The sequence below is a fragment of the Malania oleifera genome, chromosome 7 (assembly GCF_029873635.1).
Source record: "Malania oleifera isolate guangnan ecotype guangnan chromosome 7, ASM2987363v1, whole genome shotgun sequence".
Taxonomy (NCBI): domain Eukaryota; kingdom Viridiplantae; phylum Streptophyta; class Magnoliopsida; order Santalales; family Ximeniaceae; genus Malania; species Malania oleifera.
The window spans coordinates 95,263,100-95,290,248 of NC_080423.1; the positions used below are offsets into that span (position 1 = coordinate 95,263,100).

General features: G+C 34.1%; 1 protein-coding gene across 3 annotated transcripts; it reads right to left on the reverse strand.

Annotated features, from left to right (window-relative positions):
* Positions 1 to 5,036: 5,036 nt before the first annotated feature.
* LOC131159222 (probable galacturonosyltransferase 7) lies at positions 5,037 to 27,149 on the reverse strand. 3 transcript variants are annotated; one of them, XM_058113949.1, is made up of 9 exons: positions 26,664 to 27,149; positions 26,122 to 26,153; positions 25,940 to 25,996; positions 15,854 to 15,932; positions 15,693 to 15,742; positions 15,292 to 15,593; positions 11,908 to 12,265; positions 11,263 to 11,808; positions 5,037 to 5,858 (listed from the first exon to the last, which is right to left on the reverse strand). In XM_058113949.1, the coding sequence occupies exons 1-9, from the start codon at positions 26,815 to 26,817 to the stop codon at positions 5,577 to 5,579; spliced, it is 1,860 nt and encodes a 619-aa protein (XP_057969932.1). In that variant the 5' UTR covers positions 26,818 to 27,149; the 3' UTR covers positions 5,037 to 5,576. The 3 variants fall into 3 exon arrangements, with proteins under 3 accessions (XP_057969932.1, XP_057969933.1, XP_057969934.1); XM_058113950.1 differs by having other exon boundaries at positions 5,037 to 5,855; positions 26,664 to 27,124; XM_058113951.1 differs by lacking the exon at positions 26,664 to 27,149 and having other exon boundaries at positions 25,917 to 25,996; positions 26,122 to 26,142.

Here is a 27,149-nt window from a genome sequence, read left to right on the forward strand (position 1 = left end):
AGAATTTGGCCTTAATGATTTTGCTAATTCTTGCTAATTATTACAAATGAACATGTATTTATAGGTAAGGAGGATTTTTTTGACCATTAGGGAATAAATGGGAATAATTAGAAAAGTTTAAAACGGGTTTACAAAAAATAACCCCATTTACCCTTTTAAAATAATTAATAAAAATGTCTTAACCCAAGAGGCTCGAGTGCTTGGCCTGAGGTTTAGGTGCCCGAATAGACTCAGTCACAAAACCATTATTTAATGGTTCGGGTGCCCGAATTGAGGACTGGTTGGCTGGACCAAAGTCAGTAGCTAAATGTCCAAGGTTCGAGTGCCTAGTTCCAAGTTCGATTAACTGAACTAGCCAATTTGGTCGCCTAAGCCCATTTTGAATGTGATCGTTCAAGCACCCAAGTAGTTGAAAAGGAACCTAACACCGGTTCGAGTGCCTGAGGGAGATACACTCAATATAGGTTCGGGTGCCCGAAACACGAAGTCAACATGTTGACTTGTTCGGTCGCCCGAGCCATTTTACACTGTTTGGGTTCGGTCGCCCGAACCCTCTCAACCTTTTCAATTTAAGGTCTATTTTAGCCAAAGTTAATTCTCTTGATATAAAGAGTGATGTTGGGGACTTTGTGTACTAAAAGTAGGAACCTAAGGTCCAACTAAGATCTGTATGAGCATACCTACCTACCATGCATGATGCAAATTATTACAAGTCGTAGGGTGTACAGTCCATAATAAATACATCACAGAATGAAGAAAATGAAAGATAAATACAAATATAATACAGAAAACTTTATTCTTTGGCACGAACACCGCACGCCATCATGGTATGTCTTTCAATTTAAATACACATGCATAGTGAACCTACATGCAAGCCTTAGTACAACTATCAGTACCAAGAGTATTTGTCATGATCAAAACTGGGCGTGACCTATGAGGTCAACAAGTCACACGTTGATTTAATATATTGTTTCTTCCCTTATTGAGATGTGTCTCACCTGAATACAAATTTATCTTTTTCAGGACCTCCACGTGATCGAACTTAGAGAGCTCGGGGTTATTATAGCATTTTTGGATATAGAAAGAAAAAGGGTATAAACTTTGATGATACTTTTGGAATGTATAAGTTTTATGTTTTATTTTTTATATTTTAAGTCTTCTGAGTTGTGAATACTAGAAGTTGTAGATTATGTTTTTGGAGATATGTATATATATATATATATATGGATACAGGTGGATGAATGGTTTATTTTGAAATATAGATAGCTGTAGAAAACTCTGGCATTATATTTTTGGAGGATTATATTTATATTTTCCACTGCGTAAATGATAATAGAATAATAGGTATAGGAAAATGGATTAAATGGCACCCGGGTCCCACTAGGCGGGTTTGGGGCACCACAAAGCACGATTTATTCAAGTATAACGCACCGGATCGGGTCTTTGGGTTTGGAGTGTTACACTTAATTTATTAGATAAGCTTACTCAATGTTTGGTATGCTAGAATGAATGCGTGTAATAAAATGAAAATTTTATATAATTAAAAAGACCAATTCCATTTCATTATATTCTATCTTGCGTACTAAAGGAACCTTTACACCCTTTTTTAGAGCAAATCGTTTTCCATTCTTAAATCATGATATTTTATATTCAGAATATTTATTTTTTCAAATAAAATATTTTTTTTGAAAGGGCATTTATCTTCTTCCAACCAATTAAATGAGACCCTAGATTTTGATAGAAATTGATGAAAGGTTTTCATACCTTTATAGTTGCATGTGTTGCAGTATATCATTTCTTGTAAAATTTTATACATATATGTGTTTCTGTCATTTTTGTGCACCTCCTAAGACATGATAGTTGTCTCTTTGATTATGAAGATCACCTATACACATGCTAAATAAAGGTGAATTACTTATCTTGACGTTGTTGTAAGAACTATAATGACAAGTCACCTAAGTGACACATAAGATGAGTGTCATTTGAACATACCACAGTCGTCCATGTGAGGCAAACCATTTACTACCAAACCATCTAGGGGATTCCAAGAAGATTGTCTATTTCAAAACTCATTAACTCACCATGCAAGACCACCAATTAATTGTCAATCTAGGTGACAAAGGTCACCTAGTCATCTGACAAAAGTCGTCCAATTATCAATGGTAGGGCAAACAATGATGGTCATGAGACAACTATAATATTTGGACCATTAATAATAAGAAAACTGTCCATATTTATGACTGGACATTTATATGCTTTAAAATTATGACTCATAACTATTACTATGTTTTAAGTATAATTTAGTTGTAACTCCAAGGGGAGAGTATAAATATATGATTTTTTTCAATTGTAATGTAACAAACAACCACATTCAACTCAATTCTCGCAATACAAACAACTATCAATTTGGCATTCACACCACTTTATCCTTTATTTCAATGTTTTATTGTTTCTGCTTCCCTAACTTTATCCCTTTCTCTTTCCCTCTCCTTATCTCTTATAATGTAGTTTTGGTACCTCCCTTATTTTCTTTTCTCTTTCTACGATTTCTACGTCTTTTAGGATGCCTATCTTTACACCTTTGATGGGGGTTGGCGAAACAAGTCAATTTTTAATCAATTCACCATCTACTCATCTCAACCATATCATAACTTCAAAAGGTGTTTGATTTTTATCAAATATCTTTTTTGTCACACCTGAACAGGATACTTGTTTAAAAGAGTTCTTTAGAAAAATAGTCATAATTTCCCAATCTCAGTATTCGCACAGAGGCTTACAGGATGATTATTAAATGAAGTACATGATGAGCATCGCCTAAGCTAACCTTGTTTGGCATAAGGTAGATTATTTTGAGGTAAGGTGAATTATTTGCTGAAAAGTCACCGACATCCCTAAGATAAGATGGAGAAACATTTAAGGTGAATAATGGAAGGTCACCCAGCCTAAGAGGTCACTTAATCACCAAGTGAGGTGAATGAATTATTACCAAGTCGCCTTAGGGGTGAAAAGGGGAGGACGCCTAGGTGAAGTGAGCCACTCGTTGCTCAACCATCTGAAAAAATCATAAGTGGCCACCTAAACAAGAAAATTGTCCCAGTCACGTGTAATGGTTATTGTAAAGAGATCTCTCAATCAATTCAACACACATAATGTAATAGTTATGTACTAGAATAGCCTCAGCATCTTTTATCTCTTCGTCTCCTCCTGCCCTTAATTCATCCCCTCTTATTTGTCTTTTCTCCCCTCTTCTATTATAAATCTTTTCACCTTCCTATCATTCTCCCTTTACGATTTTTATTATCATCTTTGTCCTTATGCTTGTGACCGAAATTGATATAATGACTTCATTCACGATTCATTCATAATCTCTCCATCTCAATCCTTTCCACAATTCTAGAAAGTGAATTGTCCAAGTTTCTAATTGCCCAAGCAGAAGATCAAAGAAGCATCCCCAACAAGCTTTCCAACCCACACAAGAAAGCATTTTACAAGAAGAAAATTAAGTAGTGGTACGATCTATCATGCAAATCTCCAGCCTAATCATTTACAGCCTCTGACTAATCTGGCACGCCAAGAGGGGCAAGAAATTCATGATAAGACATTGTAGAATTGGAAAAAATGAATCAGTGTACCTCAAGAAACTATCTCGGTGATGTAGTTGACTGCGACTAGTTTTACGGTATGTTAAATTTTCTTACAACGGGTGCCAATACGTGTTCCAGACCTTTGGTTTGAATTTGTATATAATTTATTCAAGATTTTAGATTTGGGTTTGGATTAAATTTGCATAATATGTAATAAAAAATTATATTAAAATTTGTATAAATCTATCCAAATTCAAATATGAGGATAAAAAATCATACTCCCAGACACTACTTTATAGTGTCAAATTGTTTTGAATTTTTTTATAAATTTAAATACAAAGACTTGAAATTTATAATCTCAAACATTATCCTTAGGCGATGTTTGATTTACAGCATCTTTCAAGATTTTCAAAAATGTGATGCTCATGACATTTTATTCTCACGTTTTTTTTTTTTGTTTTCATAAGAATCACATTCTCGTGGAAATCCTACTTTGCGAATCAAATTGTCCTCATTATTTTTGCTTTCAGACAACAATGCACCTATAATATAATATAATCACTCTATTATTATATTTTAAATAATAAATATTAAAATTTAAATTAATATAAATATTAATTATTTTTTGAATAAGAAAAAATAAATATATACAAAATGTTAATTAAAGATATAAATTATTTTTAAAATGTACATTAATAGTGTTAATATTTATGTTAATTAATCTTTTAACTGACATTTGTAATTTAATGATAAAACTAATATTCTTATTATCTAATAAAAATTTAATATAATAATTAGTATTTAAGCAAATATATTGCCTTCTTATATTGATTAATTAATTAGTAAGTGTTAAATTTTTTTAATTTATAATTGTAGAAATTTTAGAATATAATTTTTATTTATTATGTATTTTTAATAGGATTTTGAATTAAAATATATATATATATATATATATATAATCTCTTCCTCTATTATTTACACGTGTCAAGAATATAATTGTAAAGAAAATATATAAATAACCCCTTTTTAAAACATCTTAAAAATAAATGCTTATTGCAAAAAACACTTGCACTTAGTGTCAATTAGTAATATTTTACACTTGAGTACTATGTCAAAAAGTACTCTTCTAAATTATTTTTAAAAGACGTATATCTTCTGAAAACACACTCAGTATGCGGTTACAAATCACCCCTTAGAATACCAAATCTTAAATAAACTCAATAACCTCAGTCCATTAAAACTGAGTTTTGTAATAGCTGAAAAATAACCCCTTCCTCTCACTCATAGTTTACCCAGAGAAAAAAATAAGATAAAAATTTGAACAGCTGAATTTTACCCCATACAAATTTGGTGCACTCCCAATACTCCGACTCATCTTCTTTTTTGCAGCAGTTAAAAAATAGAACTACAACTAAACAATTCAAAATTAAATTGTTAAAAGAGTCCACAACGTATAAATCGAATGGATTAAAAACCATAAAGAATATTAACGTTAAGGGCGTCAAAGCATCTGGCATATTCTCAATCCAATGATCATTTATATCACAATTAGCTTTTGAATGAACAACTCCCGTGTACAGAAATATTCGTCAAAGGAGGTTCCCCCCATGTTACTCTTCACCGCCAGAGTACACAACCAAGCCCCTCTTCTCTTTCAGCTGCATTTTCCCATCAGATTTTGGCATTTCAAGCCTTTTTAAGACTGCCAAATGCGGCATTTGTGAGACTCTTTTGCTTTCGGCTTGGTCGGGAAGTAGATAAAATTCTCTTTCTTTTTTTTTATTTACCCAAAAAAAAAATAGAAATACCTGCATGGAATTCAACACAGCAATCACATCCTTGTAATCATCATTGCCCCTCCCAGCCTTTGCTCAGGCGATTTCTTCCCAACCACAAAAAATGGTACTGGTCATCCGGACGTCAATGGTTCTAGAAACCCTAGATCGCTAGATTTTTTCCATACATTCCAGCAGCACCCGGATCATCACCTACTTACGAATTGACGTTGCACTCACTCATGAACTGATCCTCTTGTTTCAGGAACTGCTTCCAGTACGCTTTGTATTTTGGAATTCCCAGCTCAAGCCAGGGTTTCATTTTCCCATTATAATGTAACACTGCAGCTTTCTTAATGGTTTTTATATCAAGCCCATAGTCATGACCCAGCCCCGACAGAACCCATGTACCATCAAGAGCATAAACTAGGCCTTGAAACGTCAGCAAGCTAGCAGGCAAGGAAGCAGGTCCAGGCAATCCATCCCCCATGCTCAGCTGCTGTTGTGTAGGAATATAAAGGCAAAAATTAGAACTTTTAACAGTACAACGGATGTTTGCCATTGTTCTTACACAATCAAAATACCAAGCTAATGAACAACAGATAATTGAGAAACATGATTTGAGACAGGATAAGCAAGGCTCGTCCCATTAAAAAGCAGTTTTCCCTTCAAGGGGTAGGAGGCCAAATGGGACAACAGAAAGGAGGAAATAAATAAAAAAATAAAAAATATGGCCACCATTTCAAAACCCACTTACACCTAGCTTTCCCATATGGGCGGGACAAACAACCCAACCAACCCAAAACCACCAAACTAGACCTGGGTGATAATCTGATTCCATAGCATGATAAGTAAAATTTTGAACATAAAAGGATTGTGTTTGCAAACTTAACAAGAAATGGAAAGTAGTATTAAGAAAGAAACATTTCTTGGATCCAAATCAATGATTAAAACTTTTAGTCCCTATATACGTCATCAAAAACTGTAGCTATTAAAGAATGTTCATAAATAGATTGCATTCTATCAATTGGTTGTGAAAAAAATATAAACTTTGGCTTTAAAATGCAGTGTTAACACCTTCTATTTCATACTGAGCAAGTACCATAAGAAACTTGTCATTCCCATGAATATCAATCCATTGTCAATGAAAACATTAATGGTATATCTTCACACATTATTTGAGTGAAAATTCGTCGATTCATCCACATAGAATTAAACATATACGACAATCAACTTTGAATTGTACAAATATATCAGCCCCAACTTGTGATTATTCTCATCCACATAAGTTGTCGATTGATTATTGATTGTTAAGCAGATTGCATAAACAAATTCTTATCCATCATCCCACCATGACCTTGGTCCCTTCATGATTATCATAGACTAGCTTAAGAGTCAAAATTTAACCATCTAGCTAATAGAATGATAACATCATCACAAGTCATGTAATAAAATTATTAATGATAAATTACTTTAATTTACGAAATTAGAGAATGCAGCATGTCGTATTTATCAACTTAGAGAAAGCGTATGATAGGATACCTAGGGAAGTTCTATGGTATACTAATATCATTAATGATATGCATGAGGGAGTAGTGACTAGTGTTAGAAGTATAGGTAGAGAGACTAAAGAATTTCCCATCACAATAGATGTACATCAAGGGTCTGCTTTGAGACCTTATCGTTTTGCTTTGGTGATGGATGAACTTATTAGGAGTATCTAAAATGAGGTTCCATAGCGTATGTCGTTTGCAGATGATATTCTCTTAATTGATAAAACTAGGGGTGGAGTAGAATCTAAGTTAAAATTATGAAGAGAAGCTTTAGAATCTAGAAGCTTTAAGATAAGTAGAAATAAGACAAAATACATAAAATGTAATTTCAATAGTAGTAGGAGGAATATTGGAGATAAAGTTAAACTTGATGATGAAGAAATCAATAGCACTACTAGATTTCAATACCTTAGATCTATTATGCAAGCTAAAGAAGAAATTGAAGAAGATGTAATACATAGAGTTAAAACAAGTTAGGAAATATGGAGAAGTGCTTCGAGTATACTTAAAATCGTAAAATACTCTTATAACTAAAAGGAAAGTTTCATAGGACAATGTAAGACCAGCTATGCTATATAGATTAGAATGTTGGGCAACTAAGAAACAACGTATCCAAAAAGTAAAAGCCACCGAGATGAGAATATTTAGATGGATGAGTGGTACAACATTAAAGGATAAATTAAGAAATGAACATATTCGTGGTAAGTTCGGCATAACTTTGGTAGAAGATAAGATAAAGCAGGGACAAATCAGATGGTTTGGACATTTGCAATGTAGGTCACACAGTGCGCCAGTGAGAAAGAGTGAATTACTTACTGTAAGGGACAATAAAAGGGATAGGGGTAGACCTAAAATAACTTAGAATAAGATAATAAGAATTTAATAGCCATAAATTTGTCAAAGGAAATTATCCATAATTGCATAAATTGGCAAAAAATGATTCATATAGCCGACCCCACCTAGTGGGACTAAAGGTTTGGTGGTGTTGTAGAAAATGAAGCATGCAATACAAAAAAGTGGAAATCAGCACCCAAATTTTCTAACACTATAACTAAGTTCAATAATTGCAGCAATTTTATGCTACTAAAATTTATTAGTTAATGACTATATCATGTTATCAAAATTTTTAACTAGAATATCACAATCAAAATAGAACCCCATACAGAAAAACATCATTCTAGAGAGAGATGGACTGAGAAAGAAAATAAAGCATTTTATATACAAAAGTATGAATGTGTTAAGCATGTAAAACATTGTGCTTAACAAGAATAGTTACTTTTATAAGTTTGTTGATGTAAAAATATCCTAATATGTGCCTGCTCCAAGTACAATATTGTATTTAACAAAAATACTCTTTACTTTAAATTTGAAAACCCACAAAAAAAAAAACTATATGGGGCCACACGAAGTACGATATTTATTTTAAGTTAGCTTACACAAAAATACACTTATACTGGCCTTCACTAAGTACAATATTATAAATTTATAAAAATAAAAAAAAAAATAACTGCTTTCTAAATTTGTTTTAAAATCTTCTTATATGAGCCAATAGTCCTATACCCTAGTTCCTAAGCAATGATGATATTATCTACCCATCTCTCATAATGAATAAATTTGTATTCTACATGAAATGACATCTTCCTAAAACTAGACTAGTAGACTGCCAAAATAAAATACTACATTTTCACCCATAAAATTCAATCAGGTGGCCTACGGAAAAAAAGAATAAAAAGATTTACTACTACAAATCCCACAATTCAAAGCTACCAGCTCCTACCCAGAAAAAATGAAAAATGAAAATAAAAACATTTTCATGCACAATTTTGAACAAATGATGTGAAGGGGAAAAAAGAATTTAAGTATACATCCATCCAAAGAATTCAGCAATTTTAGCAAAAGCATACCAGTACAAAAGGGTTAACGCTGCTCTCGTAAGAAATCCAAATTCCATATAAAAGGATTGAGATTTCATCCTACTCACATCTAAATGAATTATTAAATTTCATTTGATCTACACCCAACTTATAAAATAATTAAACAATTCAATTTAAACAAACTTGTATAATCCTATGCCAAGCATTTTGCAGAGTTTTCAGCGTTTACCTAAACAAAACATGTACTTTTAACACGATTTGCCTTATTTAGCATTAACTTGTATATATGTCACGTGTACTGCAGTGCACATGATTACATGTGAATAAGCTTGTAAAATATTTTTATAATTCTTAATAAAGTCTATACACTATACCTTTTTTAAAAAATAATAATATATTGTCATAATTAAATTTCCAAATATTAAATTAAGAATATTTAAAGTTATTTTAAAAAACTCATATTTTGTTTAAAACTGTTAAACACAAACATAGACATGAGATATTATGATACCATGTATGATACAGGGAGACAACAAATCCTAAAGTATAGAACATGATACAATTGAAATGCTCCAACTAAAATTATGAGAAATATTAAATTTTAATATTTATATAGAATTATATATAGAAATCAAATAAATACATGTGTGTATTTACATAAATTTTTCATTCTTTTTTGGTTTTGTGAAGAATCTTAATAAATGGCTTCTTTATTGAAAATATCAATGAGTTTATAACAATTTCTAAATTGTGATTTGATACCTAAAACCTATGTAATAGTTAATTTTGTTCACTTAGATCATTTTTAATTTCAATTAAATTCATTACATAAGAAGTACTTCTAGGTTTATAATTTTATTTCTAAAATTCATCCATTAAAATTTTAAGTAATTATTATCTAAACAATGTTAAGATAGCAGAGGAATTCACCTATTTTATTGTGGAATGTACCTTTTATTTTTATAATACCATTGCTTTTATTTTAGTTTTCAATCAAATAGATTTTTTTACATTCAAATCTAAACCTATATGGGTCAAATTTACTTTCTTCTACAAATAGTTTTAAAAGATGGATGTTTTGTCCAAAAATAATTTACAATATTCGTGCTATTTTTTTATATTAAGTATAGAGTTTTCAACTAATGCCTTTTTATTGAATTATTATATTTGACAAACATTTTATTTTTTTTCGTTTTTTTGGCACAAGAATACCTTTATATAGGCCCACTGTAAATACATATAATTTTGCATAGACTTTTTAAGTCTACTCACAGAAAAATACCCCATAGAGGTCTTCCTCAATTCAATATTATATTCAATAAAAAAATTCTTTAATTTCTAAAATAGTTTATGTAAGGGCCTTTCTATTATCCTACCCTAAGCAATGACAATACCATCTTCCAATCTTTCATTACGAAATAAATTTGCATTCTATGTGAAAAGATATCTTCCTAAAACTAGACTATTAAAACTGGAAAGCTATTATACTTTTACCTACGAATTTTTAATCAGATGACATAAGGACAAAATGCACCATAATTCAAAGCCATGAGTTAGAATAGACAAACTTGGGAGTAAAAAACCATTTTCACCACAATTTAATCAAATGAAATTAAGGCAAAAAGTATAAGTATATATCCATCAAAAGAATTCAGCACCCCTGTCAAAAGATATATTGATACAAATGGGTTAATATTGTTCACATAAGAAATCTAAATTCCATATAACAGGGTTGGAATTTGAACTTCTTATAAAATAATAAAATAATTTAATTAAAAACAAAATTTTATAGTTCTGGGCCAATCCTTCTGCTACAGTTTCAGATTTGGTGCTTACCTAAAAATATCATGTGCTTCCAAGTTATAACTTGAACTTGCCTCATTTGCACATGCATCTTGACTAGCATTTATAATTGCGCTTATAGTTTTGTTGTATATTTCTTATGCATGTTTCTACCTGAAAATATAAGTTTAAAACTAGAATTTTCAATAGGCATGTCTTTTAACATGGTTTGGAGTAGGGTTCTCTTTCTTGTAGGAGTACCTTGTCCTCCAATTTTTGTACTCTCTCTCTCTCCATAATTGTCTTCATTTTCTCAAATTTTTTCTTGTCATTTCTCCATCGGCTAGAAATTCCTTTTTCTCTCCTAGCTTGTCCAACAAGACACTGCAAATGTTACCCTAGTTTTTATCCATTATCAAGAAATGTGAAAAATGCAATGGACAATAATATATCTGACTATAACCCAGGCATATACATTGAAGCCTTGTGCACTAGGTATTTTTTCTCTCCTTTCAGCCCAAGCATTAAATCTTAAAATTGGAATAGTAGCAGCTCAATATTGGATTCAGCCTCAAGCTGAAACAGGTGTTGGGTTCAGCTAGATTGACATTGAACTCAATCCAAGCCACTTTGAATTTTAACCCCATCAAAGGCATGCATGAAAGGAAATTAGGTAAAAGAAATATTCACTTACCTCTTGTACATATTTCCAGTAGGCATTAGTAACATTATGCTCCCTCCAACTGACCAGGTCAATTATATTCAATCCAGATATCCAAGCACAGGAACTTCCATCAAAGCCATTCTGACCCGTATAACTATTCAGCTGACCTAGCCTCACTCCACAAAAATTCACAGCACCATTTACCTTCCCATCCATGTCAAGATCCCACAGGGCTGACAAATCTTGTTGCACAACGATATCATCATCCATAACCACAACTTTCTTCAAATTCTGGAATATCTCAGGAAGAAGATAATGTGAATGGGAAAAAACAGATAAGTACTCTGTTCTAGATCCGCTTTTGGGCAAATAATAGACACTCTGTAAGGAAACACGGAACTCCGCAGGCAACGACAGCTGCAACAAAGTTGCTTTGTCATGGTAGTTCAGATTAAGATCTTCAATGTTCAGCACCTGAACTGTCACTTCCTTGTAAGTATTTATTAAGAACCAAAGTTTCATGGCAAAGTAATTGTTTCGATCTGTCACAACATGAAATACCAGATTCCCACTTTCCTGAACAATGCAGGAAAACCTATCAGTGCCATCACCAAAATCAATGTGAAAATTTAAATCAAAACTGTTAATGCACATAAATGAAGGCAGTATACGCACTTTTGCATGCATTACAGTTGAATTGATCACTACTGACGACGCAAGCACATTACTTGAGAAAATAGCATAGTGTTGCAACATTGGATCTGAATATTTCTCAGCTCGCAAGGGTTTCATATCGATCAAAGGAGATTTGAAGTATTCAACTGTTAATCTCATAGACAGGCAGTGAAGACTTTTTGGCATAGTCTGGACGGCAAGTTGGAAAAGGTATGCACTCTGCTTCATGTGGAAGTCAGCCTCATCCTCAGTCATATCATATATTTGTCTTAATTTCTTGTCAACATTATTACAATCCATAACAAAGGATTTAGCTCTGGCTATTGCAGCTTCCATCCGATTCGATTTCTTATCAATCCTAAAGGAACAGAAAATATTTTTTAGTGCTTCTGGGCACTCACAAAAGAATCTAACAATATGAATCCATGGCATGTGAAAACTAAGTGATGCATAGAAAAAGCTTTGCTAACTCAACAGAAGTAGCATGAACCATGCAGCATAAAGGCCACCACAAGAAATGGCCCAAACTTAATGAGTGGTGGTCATGTCAACTCACACCAAAACATTGAATTTAGCTTTGGATATCATATCAAATATTAGTCATAATTTCTTGTCAACATTATTACAATCTACATTCCACATGAACTGATTTAACTCTAGCTATTGAAGCTTCCATCCTGAGTGATTTCTTTTCAATCCTAGAAGAACAGACAGCCAGTGAAAACTATGTGAGGCAAAATAACAGCTTTGATCAGTCAACAGTAATAGCATGAAACTTGCAGCACAAGACCACTGCAACAAATGACCCAAACCTTGTGTATATTGTTGATATGTAAACGCACACCAAGGTAATTGAATTTAACTTTTTGTTGTGGAAGTTCCAGTGGCCCCAGGAAATGATTGTCTCAACAAAAGTCAATACCAATTTTTATTTCAAAAAAGAAAAGAAAAGAAAGACACCATAAGCAAAACAGGGAAATTATAAAAAGCAAAGATCTCACATGATTTAGAATCAAAATATTGTATATAAGATGCATATATTACAAGCACATACTTACACGTGACAATATAGTTCTCTTTTATAATAGAGAAGAAAATACAACAAATATTTTAAGAAAACTTCCTTAGAAATAAAACAAAAAAATAAAAATAGAGGAAAACATCAAAACAGTATTGCCAACCAATCAAGCTGAAGATCAAAAAGGACAACCATTTAAAACAACTAGGCCAAGGAAGCCCAAAACAATGCAATAGTGCGAATCCTAACCCAGAACACAGAGATGAAAACTGATACAAATCAAATAATAAGAAACATTTGTCAAAAATATTTGTGAACAATGTGGAAATAGCATCTAAAAATGACGATCAAACTTTTGATTGATCCAGTTATCCAGTACTTGGCGTCCTAGGGATGAAGGCATGGCATCTTGAATACCATTGAATTTTATTCAAAGAAAGCCTAGTACAAGCTAGCATTTGGCCCATAAACTCAAAATGGCAAAACATTTCAGAGTTTCACTTTTATCATATTTGTTCACACCTAGAAAAGAGCACAATATACACTAAAAGCCAATCTATAATAAACTACAAGGGGTGAAATTAAAATTTTGAAAATTTTAAATATTAGTGTCACTTAAATTTGCCAAGGATAGGATGGAAAAGCAGGAAAATTCCTATAAAAGTGGAAGTTTTGACATTTTTTTCTTTTTTTATAGCTGATAAACCTATATATTGTATCTCTGGATCAGCATTAAATCATCAGAGTTTGCGGAAAGGATGTGGGGAACAGCAAAAGTAAAAAGAGATGTCTATATATCAGTATAGCTTTTGTAGGTATCTTATGCTATCAAATATAATTTGTTAAATTAAACCAAAAAACCAACTTAATCAATTAAACTGGCCTATAATTATGAGCTTCAAGATACCAATAAATTTAAATAACAAATAATACCTAGTTAACTTGTCCAGAATATATCAAGCTTCTGTAAAATTTTAGAAAAATTGACCACTGTTATTTTCTGAATGAAATTCTTCAAAGTATTTAAATCATCCAATGTCTGTCTAAAATTACTGGAAATTCAAAATATCCATTGAGATTTTGTAAAAGCATTACTCCCCGTGGGCTTTTGGTAACAAATTATAAGTTATCATACTCTGCATTTCATGAAAATTCAATAATCCCAATGAAATTTAATGCAGCAAGCATGCAAAAGCAGAGATTGAGGGAGAAGAGGTGCATCTTTGTGCCTAAATATTGGACACTCACTAGGTGTAGCACCCATTGCCAGTATTGAAATGTGAGAAATATGTGCCTACGACCATTGACCATGCAACATGTACAGGCGCAGCAATTCAACTGAACAGATGTTTTCATCTACTATAAATAAGAGAAAACTAAAAGGACATGAAAAAGGCAAAAAAACTTAATTAGGGTTTTAATTCTCAGTCAGGCAAGCTATCTGTAACGTTACAAGATGGAGCCATTAAATAGGCTTCTCTTCCAAAAACTAAATAAGGAAACAGTATCAAATCCCTAAAAACTAAAACTTACAGATTAAACTCCAACAAACAAAATCACAAATTAAGCCTACACCTGAGGTAAATGCAAAAATCCTGCTTTGTATGATCCCCATCAGATCATCTCTCCAAATTGTACCATCATGCATCAAAATCCTTTGCCAAGGACAATGTCTATGGGGCCAAGGTTAAAACTTGAAAGGGAGGAAAACTTAAAGACCAGGCCATGTTATAGCAGAATAGCATTTATTATTTACAGGTAAACCACAAATAATTCAAATAATAATAAGTTGACTAGAGCAGCTGTAAACACATGGATTTGAGCTCCATTGTCCCACCAATTCCAGGCAGAAAGGGTACCATATTTTTTTATGAAGCAGACCAGCACATATACAGGCTGCACAGATTGAAATACATAAAATACAGCCCATGGACAAGAAGCCTAGAAGAGAGGGAAGGGAAAAAAAAAAAAAAGATAAGGAAAAAGGGAGAGTGATAAAGAAATACAATGAGTAAAGAAGAACAAAGACTCATGTCGAAGAAAGAGTGCAACTCAGAAGTTATTTGTCAAGCATGTGCATTGTGTAAGGGGAATCACACAAAAACCAGTTGACAAGACTCAGGGTAAAAAAAACAATTTAAACATAACAAGCACATCTATGTATGACATGTGAAAAAGAAAGCAAAGTTATAATAGAACTCCAATTTATCATCAACATGTTTCCGAAAAATGAAATATTTACATTATGCCAGAGTAGCAGAAACGGCAATTATTTGCAGCTGCATTTCATAGAAGCAAAAATTACAATTCTAGATCTTGAAACATGAATAAAAACTAAGAATATAGCAAAAGTAATTATCACTTACTCTTTTGGAAGATCGCCATCTGTAATAGATACACTGAGAACACGCTCAAGATCTTGAATATTCATCTTCAATTCATGTGAAAATTTACCATGTTTTGGAAGTTTTGCTATAGTGGGAAAGTATGCACGGGCCACAAAAAGCTGGTCCTTCAATTTCTTAACCATACGATCCTTCATTTCTTCCCTATTTTCCTGACGCCAAAGGCAGTAACTCCCATATTTCAGCTCACAAGATTTTCCACTTTCATCATCAACAGCTTTCCTACGTCCAGTGACTTTCCCTACACTATCAACCCTTGGGCTCTGTCACAAATTTTAACGTTAATCATAGAAGCCATATGAGAACCAAAAATTCAGCAGCATAGTAATAGGACTTTTCTGAAATATCATTAAAAAACGTACATTTTTATTGGAAGGTGCTTTCGGCACAACATAAGGCGGCATAGGGGAACCTATAAATATTCATAAAGAAAAAAATTCAATCAATTAATATCACTTGGGAAAAGAAGGAAGAGTTTGCCACAGTTCACAAAAGTTTTAAAGTAAAAATAGTTAAGCCGGACCTTTTTGATTAGTGACTTGAATGGCGCCCCTACCAGTGGTTTCATTTTCAACTTCCTTGACAAAGTTTTGAATAACATCCTGAAACAAAGTATTTTTGGGGGGAGGGGGGGGGGGGGGGGATATTAAAAATAAGCAGAGGTAACAAATGAGTGACATGAATGGCAACCTTCCTACTAAAAGGTGTGTTGAGATACTTATAGAGATATGAAGATATTCATGATTTTGCTTGAGATCACCCCCTTTCATCAAATTCAAAGAAGCTTTGCAACATCGTTTTTTGTGCAAAATACTCGTCATAATATATTGTTAAAATTTTTCTCATCTCCTTTAGACAAGTATAAAAAATTATTCTCATACTCTCAACTAGACATCTTTGATATCTCCCACCAACTATTAATTTCTTATTCAAGTGTTACCCAAAAATGTTTTCACATTCAACAACCCTAGACATGCACCTAGTAAACCAAGCTCAAGCAATCAAAATTTGGTTTCTAGAAGTAATAATATTTTTTAAAAGTTACTAAACCAATCTAAAATTGAAAAATGTGCATGGGAATGCTAATCAATATAAAAAGAATAACTTCACTAGTGTTGCACTTAGTCAATTATATCTTTATAAACACAATTGGTCCCAAGCTCAGCTAAAGGAAGAGTGTTATCTTAGGTAGCTGATAGCCAGCATAAACCTCAAAAATCTCTATGATATAAATCATTAACACCTACCCAAATTGGATGTGTACTAGGAAAATCTTGGGCTTATAAGGATGGTTCAGGCTCCAACTATGCAAGGCAACTTTTATAGGACAAAACCACGAAGTCAATGGGCCAAATCGGACAATACCTCATGGGAGATATGGAAAGACCGTTACATTTGGTATCAGAGCCACCTTAGGGGTGCGGTCATATGGATGGATCCTACATAGAGATGTAGGCCCTACAAAGAGATGTGGGCTAATATAGATTGGGCAGGAGATCATATCACGATCCACATCGAGCATGTAGTAGGGAGATCTTAGGCTTATAAGTGAGTTCAAGACCTTCAGACTCCAACTATGCGAGGCACCTTTTATAGAAGTGGACAAAAGCAAACAATGCCTCAGCAGAGTTGGGCCAAGACCATCACATTGCATCCAATCTCTAGCGCCCTCATTAGAGTGATCAACACCTGTGTATAGGACCCACCCTCATTATAGTACCCTTAATATGACTCTAATACCAAATGCAATGGTCTCAACCCAACTCTAATAATGTATTGTCTGTTTTGGCTCACTAGCCTTATAGTTTTGTCCTATAACGATTTCTTGCCAAGGCATCCCCCCACAAGTAATAGGTTACACTTTCATGCCCAAATCGCAACTCAAGTTCAGTAAAATATGCTAGCGTTCCCACACCATTCTAAATCTTACTAAGTATAAAAGCTAGTTGAGGAAACTAGGGTTAGGTTAGCAAGCAAAATTGGAACATAGGGAAGATAGAGGTAAAAGCATGGAGATAGTTGACACGGCGATTAGAAGAGCAAATTAATAAAATTTTCCTTTTAAGAAACTAAGAATGGGAAAAAAAATATAAAGAAATTGACAAGTTAGAGTTTAAACTTCGTTACACAAGAAAAGAAACACATAATAATGCAATCGGCACCATTTTAGAAAATAAACTAAAAGGTAGAGTTGTATATGTTAAAAGAATTAGAGAATAGAATAATAAAAATTAAGATGGTCTTAGAACAAGATACTATTAGCGCTTATGCTCCTAGTGAAGGCTTAGCATAAAACCTAAAAAGGCAATTTTGGGAAATATGAATAATATGATTGATATCATACAAAGGACAAGGGGGTAAAAAGACTTTCATACTTTTCTAGATAAAAAAAGAAGATGTATTGGATAGAGGAAAGAGCCATAACAGCCTAGATGAGGATAGGAAGTCCCAAAAAAAAAAAAAAACAAACAAACAAAATAAAGTGAAGAAAAGAACCAAAAATGAAAAATGAAATAGAAAACTAACAAGATTTAACCAAGAAAACCCCATTTCAAACCCTTTCCATAGTAGTTCAATGGTTACATTGGAAAGGATAATAAAGGTGGTTGTAATATTTTTATGCCCAAACCAGACAACAAACCAAAGGCTATCTAGTACCTAGTGCAATCAGAATGGCTATTAGTCAGACTATTTTTATCATTTTTTTAACCAAAATTCAAGTTAATCATTGAAGAAATAAACCAAATGTTTTTAGATCCTGCCATGCATGTAGTAGTAAGTTTTAGGTTAATGGTTTGAATCCTCAAAGGCAAAGTTTTGTATGAAAATTTATTTTTTGGAATTGTTCAGAGGGTATCTTGGTGAATCTAATAATAACGGATGCAAGTGTCTGCCACATCAATGGAAAATCTAATCTCCACCTTCACAAAATTGTAATACTCACAATTGCTCCTCTCCTTCATTTTGGTGATTTTCCTATATGAAGCAAATCCACAAGTGAATATGCCTCTATTATTCTGATTTTATTATTTGAATCATGGATTTTCCTGATAATAAATATTAGTTTCCTAAGCAAAAAAATTTGAAGGATGGATCCTCCAGAGAATTTGAAGCATATAGATTTGCAATCTCGAAGGTTCTTCTTAGCAAGCCTAAGCAATAGATCCTCAAATTTTCCTGAAAAAGAGAAGCACTGATTTTTCCATTGATTGGAAGAATAGAGGATTTCAACCCCAACAAAAATAAATAAATAAATAAAACAAATAGAGGATGGTTTTCAGTATAGATAGGAAGAAAGCTCCAAGTCTGGATGGTTTTAACTTAGCCATTTTTCAAAATTGTTAGGATGTGGTTGGGATAGATTTATTAAAAGAGTTTCAGGTGTGTTATGCTAACAGGGTGATCCCCAAGAGTATGAATTCGACTATTATCACCTTCATTCACAAGAAAGATGATTCTGTTAGAGTTAATGATTTCAGGCCTATTAGCTTGACAATGAGTACTTATAAGATCATGGCTAAGGTTTTCTGATTGGATTAAGGTGGTGATAGGGACTACTGCCTATAGCTTGTAGGCAGCCTTTGTGGGAGGTATGCATACTTTGGATGCTGTACTTGTATCTAATGAGGTTGTGGAGGACGTTAGGAGGTGCAAGAACCAGGGTTTAATTTTTAAGCTAAATTTTTGGAAAGGCCTATGATAGGGTTAGTTGACAGTATTTAGATGGATTTTTAGGCAGAGTCTTTAGATAGAAAGGGTTTTGGTGGTATATGGAGGGGCTGAATTGGGGCTTGTCTTTCTTCTACTTCTTTTTCTGTAACTAGTAATGTTCAACCTAAGACTTTGTTTTCAGCCTCTAAGTGAGTGAGGCAAGGGGATCCTTTATCTCCTCTTCTTCTAAGTTGCTAACGTATTGAGCAGCATGGTTGAGAGGGCCATTGATGGGGGCCTTGTATAGGCATTTGTCAGATGATAGGAACACTTTTTGTTATATGCTCACTCTTCTGCATGTCTTTGAATTAGCTTCGAGGTTAACATTAATTTAGAAAAGTGTAGGCTTGCTGCTTTTAATTTGACTCTTGAGGTGACTTCCGCTGGGCTGCGCTTGCGGGGTGCAGGAGTTGGCAGTGACCTTATCTTACTCAGAAGTCACTTTCAGTAGTAATCCTCTACCAGGTTTTGGGATCCAGAGATCCCCCAAAGGTGTCTAAACATTTAGATGGGTGGAAGGAAGCATTCTTCTCCTTAGGGGTGGCATTACTTTAATTCAGACAAGTCTTTCTCAAATATATTTGTAGTTTCTTTCCTTTTTTGTAGATTCCAGTGGAAAGGGCTCATAAGCTTGAGTGAATTATGCAGGATTTTCTTTGGCCGATGGTCAAAGAGGGATCATCTTGTGAGTTGGGAGATGGTTGGTAGATCCAAGGGGAAGGGAGGCCCGGGTCTAGGAAATTTGGTGTCTAAAAACATTGCTTCAGTGGGCAAATGGCTATGGCAGTTTCCCTTGGAAACTGAATCTCTTAGGCATAGGCTATTGAAAGTAAATTCAGTTCGCAAGAGAATGGATAGGATGCTAATATTATCTCTACCATTAGAAAGGGAATTTCCCCTTTCCAGGTTTGGTTTTTAGCAATGTTTTAAAAGACATTTGTGAGGCACACCTTGAGGCATTTTGAGCATAAAACGCCCAAAGGCGTAACTTGAAAGGCATAAATCCTCCTCAAGGGAGAGGGTGTACACCTCAGGAAAAAAGTCACCTTTTACGCCTCATATGGAAAGGCGTACGCATTTCGGGAACAGCCTGATTTAAATCATAATTAAAAAAAAAAAAAAAACAAAACAAAACAAATAACAGCCTGATAGGGCTTTGACGAGTGTCAAAACCCCCCTCTCTCGACAAAGCTTCTTTCTTCCAAGCTTCCATATCTCTCCGACAACTACTTCCGACGTATCATCTCTCTCCAATGACCCCTTCGGAGCTCTCGTCATTTTCCATGCTTGCATCTGGCTTCGAAGACTCCTCCAACTTCTCGTCTCTCTCCGACGAGTCGACGACCCCTTCCAACCTCTGATTTGCCTCCAACGACCTCTTCTAACATCTCATCTCTCTCCGATGACCCTTTCGGACCTCTCATCTCTCTCCAACGACCCTCTACAGCCTCTCGTCTCTCTCTACGACCCCCTACAACCTCTCTGCTTTGAGATCTCTTCTCAGTCTGAGGTCTCAGCTCGAACTAATTCGAGTAATCAACCGTCGCTCTCTCTAATGTTGTTCGTAGCAGACTCCCAGTGTTATTCCAGTGTTCATTTAGATTTAGATTCTAAGAATCTTTGATGATGAGACATTGTCATGCTTTAATTTGGCTCTCTTCTTTTTGTAATGTTATGGCTCATGCTCATTTTTTAACATGTACTGTTTGAATTTGTTAGCTAAAATTGGCCTATATGATATTTAAAAATTATGTTTTTTTCTCCATTATTCTAATTTTTTTCTCATTTTTTTACTATATATAAATTGATTTTATTTATTAATTATTTAAAAAAATACAATCCCAAAATGCTTACGCCTCACCTTACGCTTTCACCTCTTAAAACATTGGTTTTTAGTATCCCAAAATGCCCCTACAACTACCCATAAAAATTCCAAAAAAGGCCCTATAATTAACTCTATATATTTCAAAAATGCCCCTATAACTACCCATGAATATTTCAAAAATACTCCATAACCATCCATAACTACCCTAAAATAATATTTTTCTTTAAATATGTTTATTAATTATTTTTTGAAAGATTATTTATTTGTTAATTTATTTAATTACAATTATTGCTCAAAAGCCAAGGAGCACAGGCATCATGCATGCCCACAGCTAGTATATAGAGTATCTAATGTAAACCCATGGAAATTCATCTTACTGGTAAAACTTCTTTGTTCTTCCCCAGCATTAAATATATTGTGGAAATGGGTGTAGAGTTTAGTTTGGGAAGGACATTTGTCTTGCGAATATTTGCTTTTCTATTGCTTTTCCTTCCATTTTTCAATTTTTTTCCAAACCTGATGCACTTATTTCTTCTTTTCTTGTTATGGATAGCTAGGAAGTTTCTTGGTATTATCAGTTTTGCCATAATCTCATTGATAGAAAGGTGGAGGAACTTTATTCACTCTTGGGGTTGTTCGATTTTTTGTTATTCTCATCAAGGGGGTGTTAGGATCTAGAATTCGCATAATTCTGGTAGTTTCACTTGTAAATTGTTCTTTATTCATCTAAACAAGTCTTCTCATTCCTTTTTTCTTGGCAATAGATTGTGGAGAGTTAATATTCCTTCAAATGTAAAGGCTATTCAGTAGAGAACTTTGAGCTTTATATACACAATTAGAGTCAATGATGTTTAGTATGCATCAAAGATGATGAAAAATTGAAAAAATGCAATATCAAATGAACAAATTCTCAATCATTAAATACAAAGTTAAGTTGCAGCAGTATACAAGCAAGAAAGTAAATGAGTCACATGGTAAATTGTAAAGCAATGTAATTCATTATCTAAACTTCCATAGGCAATGTGTGTTTAGCAAGGGAAGCATGTAGGCTAAACACGTTTATAATAGCCACTAAGTTTTACAATGACCAATGAACACTTACCCTCCCCTTAAGAGCTTTCTGTACTATTGTAGCTCTAGCACTAGGAAACATAAAACCGACTAAGGAATCATACTCTCATTATACAATGAGCCATTTTCTTAATCAAATTGAACAAAACCTACATTACTATTTACATGATGATTACCCATCTCATGTAAACAAAGATGATGAAAATTTGTAATATCAAATGACATCCCTAAGTGTCACTGTCGAACACTTCACTCCTTGTGAAGGGTTCAGTGGCATTAGTTGTAGCACCCTTGCTTAATTAGTCAGCCGAAAGTATACCATGGTTTCTCCACATGAACAAATTCTCAGCCTTACAAAGTTAAGTTACAGCAATAAACAAGCATGAAAGTAAACAAGAGTCACATAGTAAACGGTAAAGCAACATTATTCATTTCTCCATAGTCAACATGTGCTTAGCAAAGGAAGCAAGTAGGCTAAACATGTTTACAATAACTAGTGAGCTTTACAATGACTGATGAATGCTCACCTTCCCCTAAAGAACTTTCTATGCTACTCTAACTCTGGCACAAAAAAACATAAAACTGACCAAAGAGTCGAACTTTTACTGTAGACTAAAGCATTTTCTTACTCAAAGAACAAAACCTACATTACTATTTACATGATGGTTATCGAAACCTACATTACTATTTACATGATGGTTATCCATCCCATGTATGCAAGCAAGACCTTTAGTTACAAGCAAATATAATGCCCTGAACAAGTTTGGCTCGTGATACTAAGTTTTGAAATGCTCAAGAGATTATAGAGGAATACGGTTAACTAGTTTATTTAACAAAATTATATAAGTACTTCTTATCCAATATATATATATATATATATATATAAGTACCAAAACATCTCCAATGACTATAGAAAAAGAATTTTAATACCTACAACTCCTATGCACAAAACTAAAGGATATATTTGAATTGTATTAACTATCATGTAATTAAAGTTATGAATCATATAATGAAACTTTTTGGAAACAGTAATTGAACAAAATTAAGGTTACAAAAACGGGCCTAGGGGAATCAATTTGATTTTATGCTCAAAGGACTGCAGAGGTTGTTGTTGGGAAAAAAAGAACAAATTCCCGAAACCTGTGGGAAACAAAATAGAGGAAAAATAACGCCAAAGAAAATTCAATCACACGCACAAGACAATATTTACGTGGTTCGGCAATTTTGCCTACGTCCACAGAGTTACAGGGATTTCAATATTATCAGGAAGAAAACACAGAAAGTGCGGCAATACAATGCTCTCCCTCTCGCTCTCTCGCAGGTACAACCACGCCAACCCTAATAACCTGAAAGCAATCCTTTTTATATGTTGAGCCTAGGGTTCCGTTCCGAATAGGCTCCAAAATTTTCCCGGGGGCAACGCCACAAGTACGGCTTGTGCTTATGGCCCAAGCCTTCGCTCCATGGACTAAACCTTAGGATAGAAATCTCTAATTAAATAGAGGTCGGGTTGTCATCCAAATTAAAACACAACTAGGCTCCACAAAAGCCCAACAGTTGTGTCTATTAAGAAGATTATGGAAAAGTTTAGGAAAAATAAGAGAGATTTGCACATGGCTTTTATTTGACCAATGAAATGTAATTTTAGTCATTCTACAAGGAATAAAGAAACATTAAACTTAATGGTTAAGAAATTCCCATTATGAGTAGATTACAATTTATAGGATAGATTGTGCAAACAAAATGAGAAAATTCAAGAAAATGTAATATAAAGCATTTAGGCGGCTATGGTAAAATGGAAAAGTGCCTCAAGAATTTTGTGTGATTGTAGAACGCTTCAAAATTAAAAGAAAAGTTATATATGGCGGTTGTCAAACAAGCTATGCTATATGGATCTGAATGTCGTTGGTACGAAACAACATACCCAAAAAGTAAAGCTTGACGTGAGACGGATGAGTAATATAATCCTAAAAAGAATGAAAACATTTGTGGTAAGCCAAGCATAGAACCTCTAAAATATAAGATGTGGAAAGGCTGCTAAGGTCATTTGCACACTTGCAGTGTAGTCCAATTAACATTCTATCTGGTGATTTAGTTGTTGTTAGAGGCAGGGCAAGGGGATGAGGTGGAGGTAGAATTAGAACAATTGGGATAGAAACAGTAAGGATTAGATAGCACTATAACTTATGCTTGGATCATGCAGAATGACAAAAGAAGATTCATGAGCAGACTCGCTAATGGGACTGTGGTACTTAAGGCTTGGTTGTTATTGTTGGTTAATATACAACAACAACAACAATAATAATAATAATAATAATAATAATAATAATAATAATAATAATAAATGGAAAATAATTCAAGAGGCATCAAATTTTTAATGCGGTAAAAACTACTTAGAGAATAAATGGGAGAATATCCCACTATCCGAGTTCAAAGGGAAAGAAGTCTAAGCATTAACATGTTTAGGGGAGGGGGGGAATTTTTGTAATTTTTCTAAATTATTTTCCCTTTTTTCCTTCTCCAATCCCTCTCAGCAACAAAAGAGCCAAAAAAACATTCTAGTTATTTTTCCAAACTAAAGAAGCCACAACCTGTAAGAAAGCCCCTGAACAAAAATACTTTGGAGCGAATCCAAACTTCCCTTGAAAGCTATACATGGGTATCAGGTGGAGCAACAGGTCTAAGGTCACCCTTTTCAACAAGCACTCCTTCACTTCATCAGTTCATCCAACCTGTCCTTAACATCTACTTGTGTGCGTAACATTTTTTCTTCACCTTCCCCTACACAATAAATACGTTCATTTGGTATCTCTCAGTCATAAATCTTAGTTACTCTTCATCCTATACCCAAGTCAGCTTACAGTCCATATAATCTAATTAGTATCAATCCTTACCTGGTCTAGTTTCCCAAGTAAAAAATAAATCATCAAAAAAATGGCATGCACCTTAAGACATCTTCCAAGGCTATTCATTTCATCCACAATCCACATTACAGGCAAGGAACATAATGTTTGCTTCACACTCATGTAAACATATTGCTATCAAAAATTCACCAACCTCTTCTAGGTGGACAATGCAGATAGCAACAATGCCATCTTAAATGTACTTATCACAACGATAATCTGTTAGAATACTCTTTTTGAAAAAAATCTATCCATGATATTTCTCCTAACCAATATCATATGCTTCCCTCAATTTCAAAAAAGACAAAATAAAATCTTCTTTGTTCTATATGAAGCTTTCCAGCAATTGTCTATGTTAGATGATAACTTCCAAAAACAATCAAGCTCAGGTAATCTCCCAACCCTTAAGTGGAAAAGAAAAGCTACCTGGCATAATCCAAATCAATGCTGAATAGTCTTATTTCACGTAAGAAAAACTCGCAGAGAATGACCCATTCAGCAATAAAACAGGAAAACCCATAGAGGGATAGGAATCTCTTTAAAGCAAGCATTCCAATTTATTCAAGAAAGGATTTCGCATAGACATACGCTAAACCATGCAAGAGATGAATACATGCATGCATTCCATGTTTTTTATGTTCATGACTTTCATAAATGTCCATGGAACAACTCCATCTCCAACTACACAAAGTTCAGCTATAAATAAGCCTGCACATTTGTATACCAGTTATCATCATTTTGGCTCTCAATTACAGTAACGATTAACCTCCACAAATCAAGTTTACATCTATTATGACCAGAGTACAACCAAAGGTAATATCTACACCCTTACAATGAAGTTGGGAAAAAAATGATCAGTTAAAAATATAGAGAGAGACAAGCAAAAACTATGCCTGTAAACATCAGCAGCAAGTCAATCTCTTCATCCATGAAATTTCAAATTACTATAAATAATCAGATCATTCCCTCAAAAGTTGTTATCCACAATCAGATAAATATATTCACCACTTTCTGTAAATAGTATTTTCAAACTAATTCTATGATCATTTAGCTAGTACAAGAAGTTGAGTATTAACCATCAGAGCAATATGCAATGAACCTTTGAGAGAGTTGGCCCCAATCTTTTCATAAGCTCATCTACATGCCTTAATTGACCCTGCAAAAAAAAAAGGCAAAGAACAATATATGACTAGTCTACAAAAAAGATTTAAAATAATAATAAAATTAAATTTTAAAAAAAAGAAATCTTTCACAGTACTCATGAAAATATAAATGCCTTACAGAAACTGCAGGTTGTTGATCATACAGGTATCCTGCAGAATAAACAAAATAAACAGGGTCAAAGATTTGTAAAATCTAGACAGATAATAAAGGGGGAACCAGAAAATAATATAGTCACGGGATACGAAAATGATGTAGGTAAATTGCACTAAACTGATTAAAAAACGGGGAAAAAAACCCCCCTCTTAAAAAAATAATTAAATGGTGCAATCAAGTTGACGAGGACACAGGTCCAAAATGCAGAAACAGTCAAGCGCACACTTGAGATAAAGATAAATTGAAAGTAAACAGTGTCAAGTTCCTGACCGAATGGCAACCACAATAATCGCCAGCATTGCTCTAAATCTCGATTCGAAAGAACACCCAAAACAATTCGAAAGAAAACGCGGGAATTGGACGCGGAATGTCAAGGGACACACATTGCGAAATGGAGGCAGGACGGGCCCCCAGTTGCAACGAAACAATGGCATACACACCGTGATCCAGTAGATCTGGGAGAGCAGCAGTTCGATTCAGTGCAGAACAAGGGAGAAGACAATTACCTGCGGACGGAAAACCGTTGTGGAGGCCAAGCAAGAAGACGAGCGGAACGAGCATGGAGAGGAAAACGAGGCATAAGACCGCAATTGCGAGCCCTCTCCATCGCCGTTTCGCAGGAAGAGAGTAAGAACCCCCACCGCCTATCCCGCCCTTCATCGGCTCCGCGCCCCTCTCCCTCTGCTTCCTTCTCCGCCCTTTTCCTTCCCTCCACTTCCGTTTTCTCTTTTCTATTCCTTTCCACGAAAATTCTCAAGCCGGATTTTCCAAACAACCGATTTCTACCTGCAATGCGGGATTCTGAAACTCACAAACAAAGAAAACATCCTTTCCCTCATCTTCCTTCGATCTGCGCGCTTTCTCAGTCTGAAAGGAACACACTGTTACCAGCAGCGTTGTGATTGTTCCAGGGGAACGCGTTCGAGCGACTCGCGCATTCGCTGAGTGGGATCCAAACTGGCTAATAAGCGAGATCTAACCAAAGCGCAGTG

What these genes read in the sequence shown, in the direction of transcription:
- LOC131159222 (XM_058113949.1), bottom strand. Translation starts at nt 26,817, where the DNA reads ATGAAGGGCGGGATAGGCGGTGGGGGTTCTTACTCTCTTCCTGCGAAA. An exon ending in CAACGGTTTTCCGTCCGCAG is followed by an intron (nt 26,154 to 26,663) that starts GTAATTGTCTTC and finishes TTTATTCTGCAG; the next exon opens with GATACCTGTATGATCAACAA. An exon ending in GATGGCGATCTTCCAAAAGA is followed by an intron (nt 12,266 to 15,291) that starts GTAAGTGATAAT and finishes CTGTTCCTTTAG; the next exon opens with GATTGATAAGAAATCGAATC.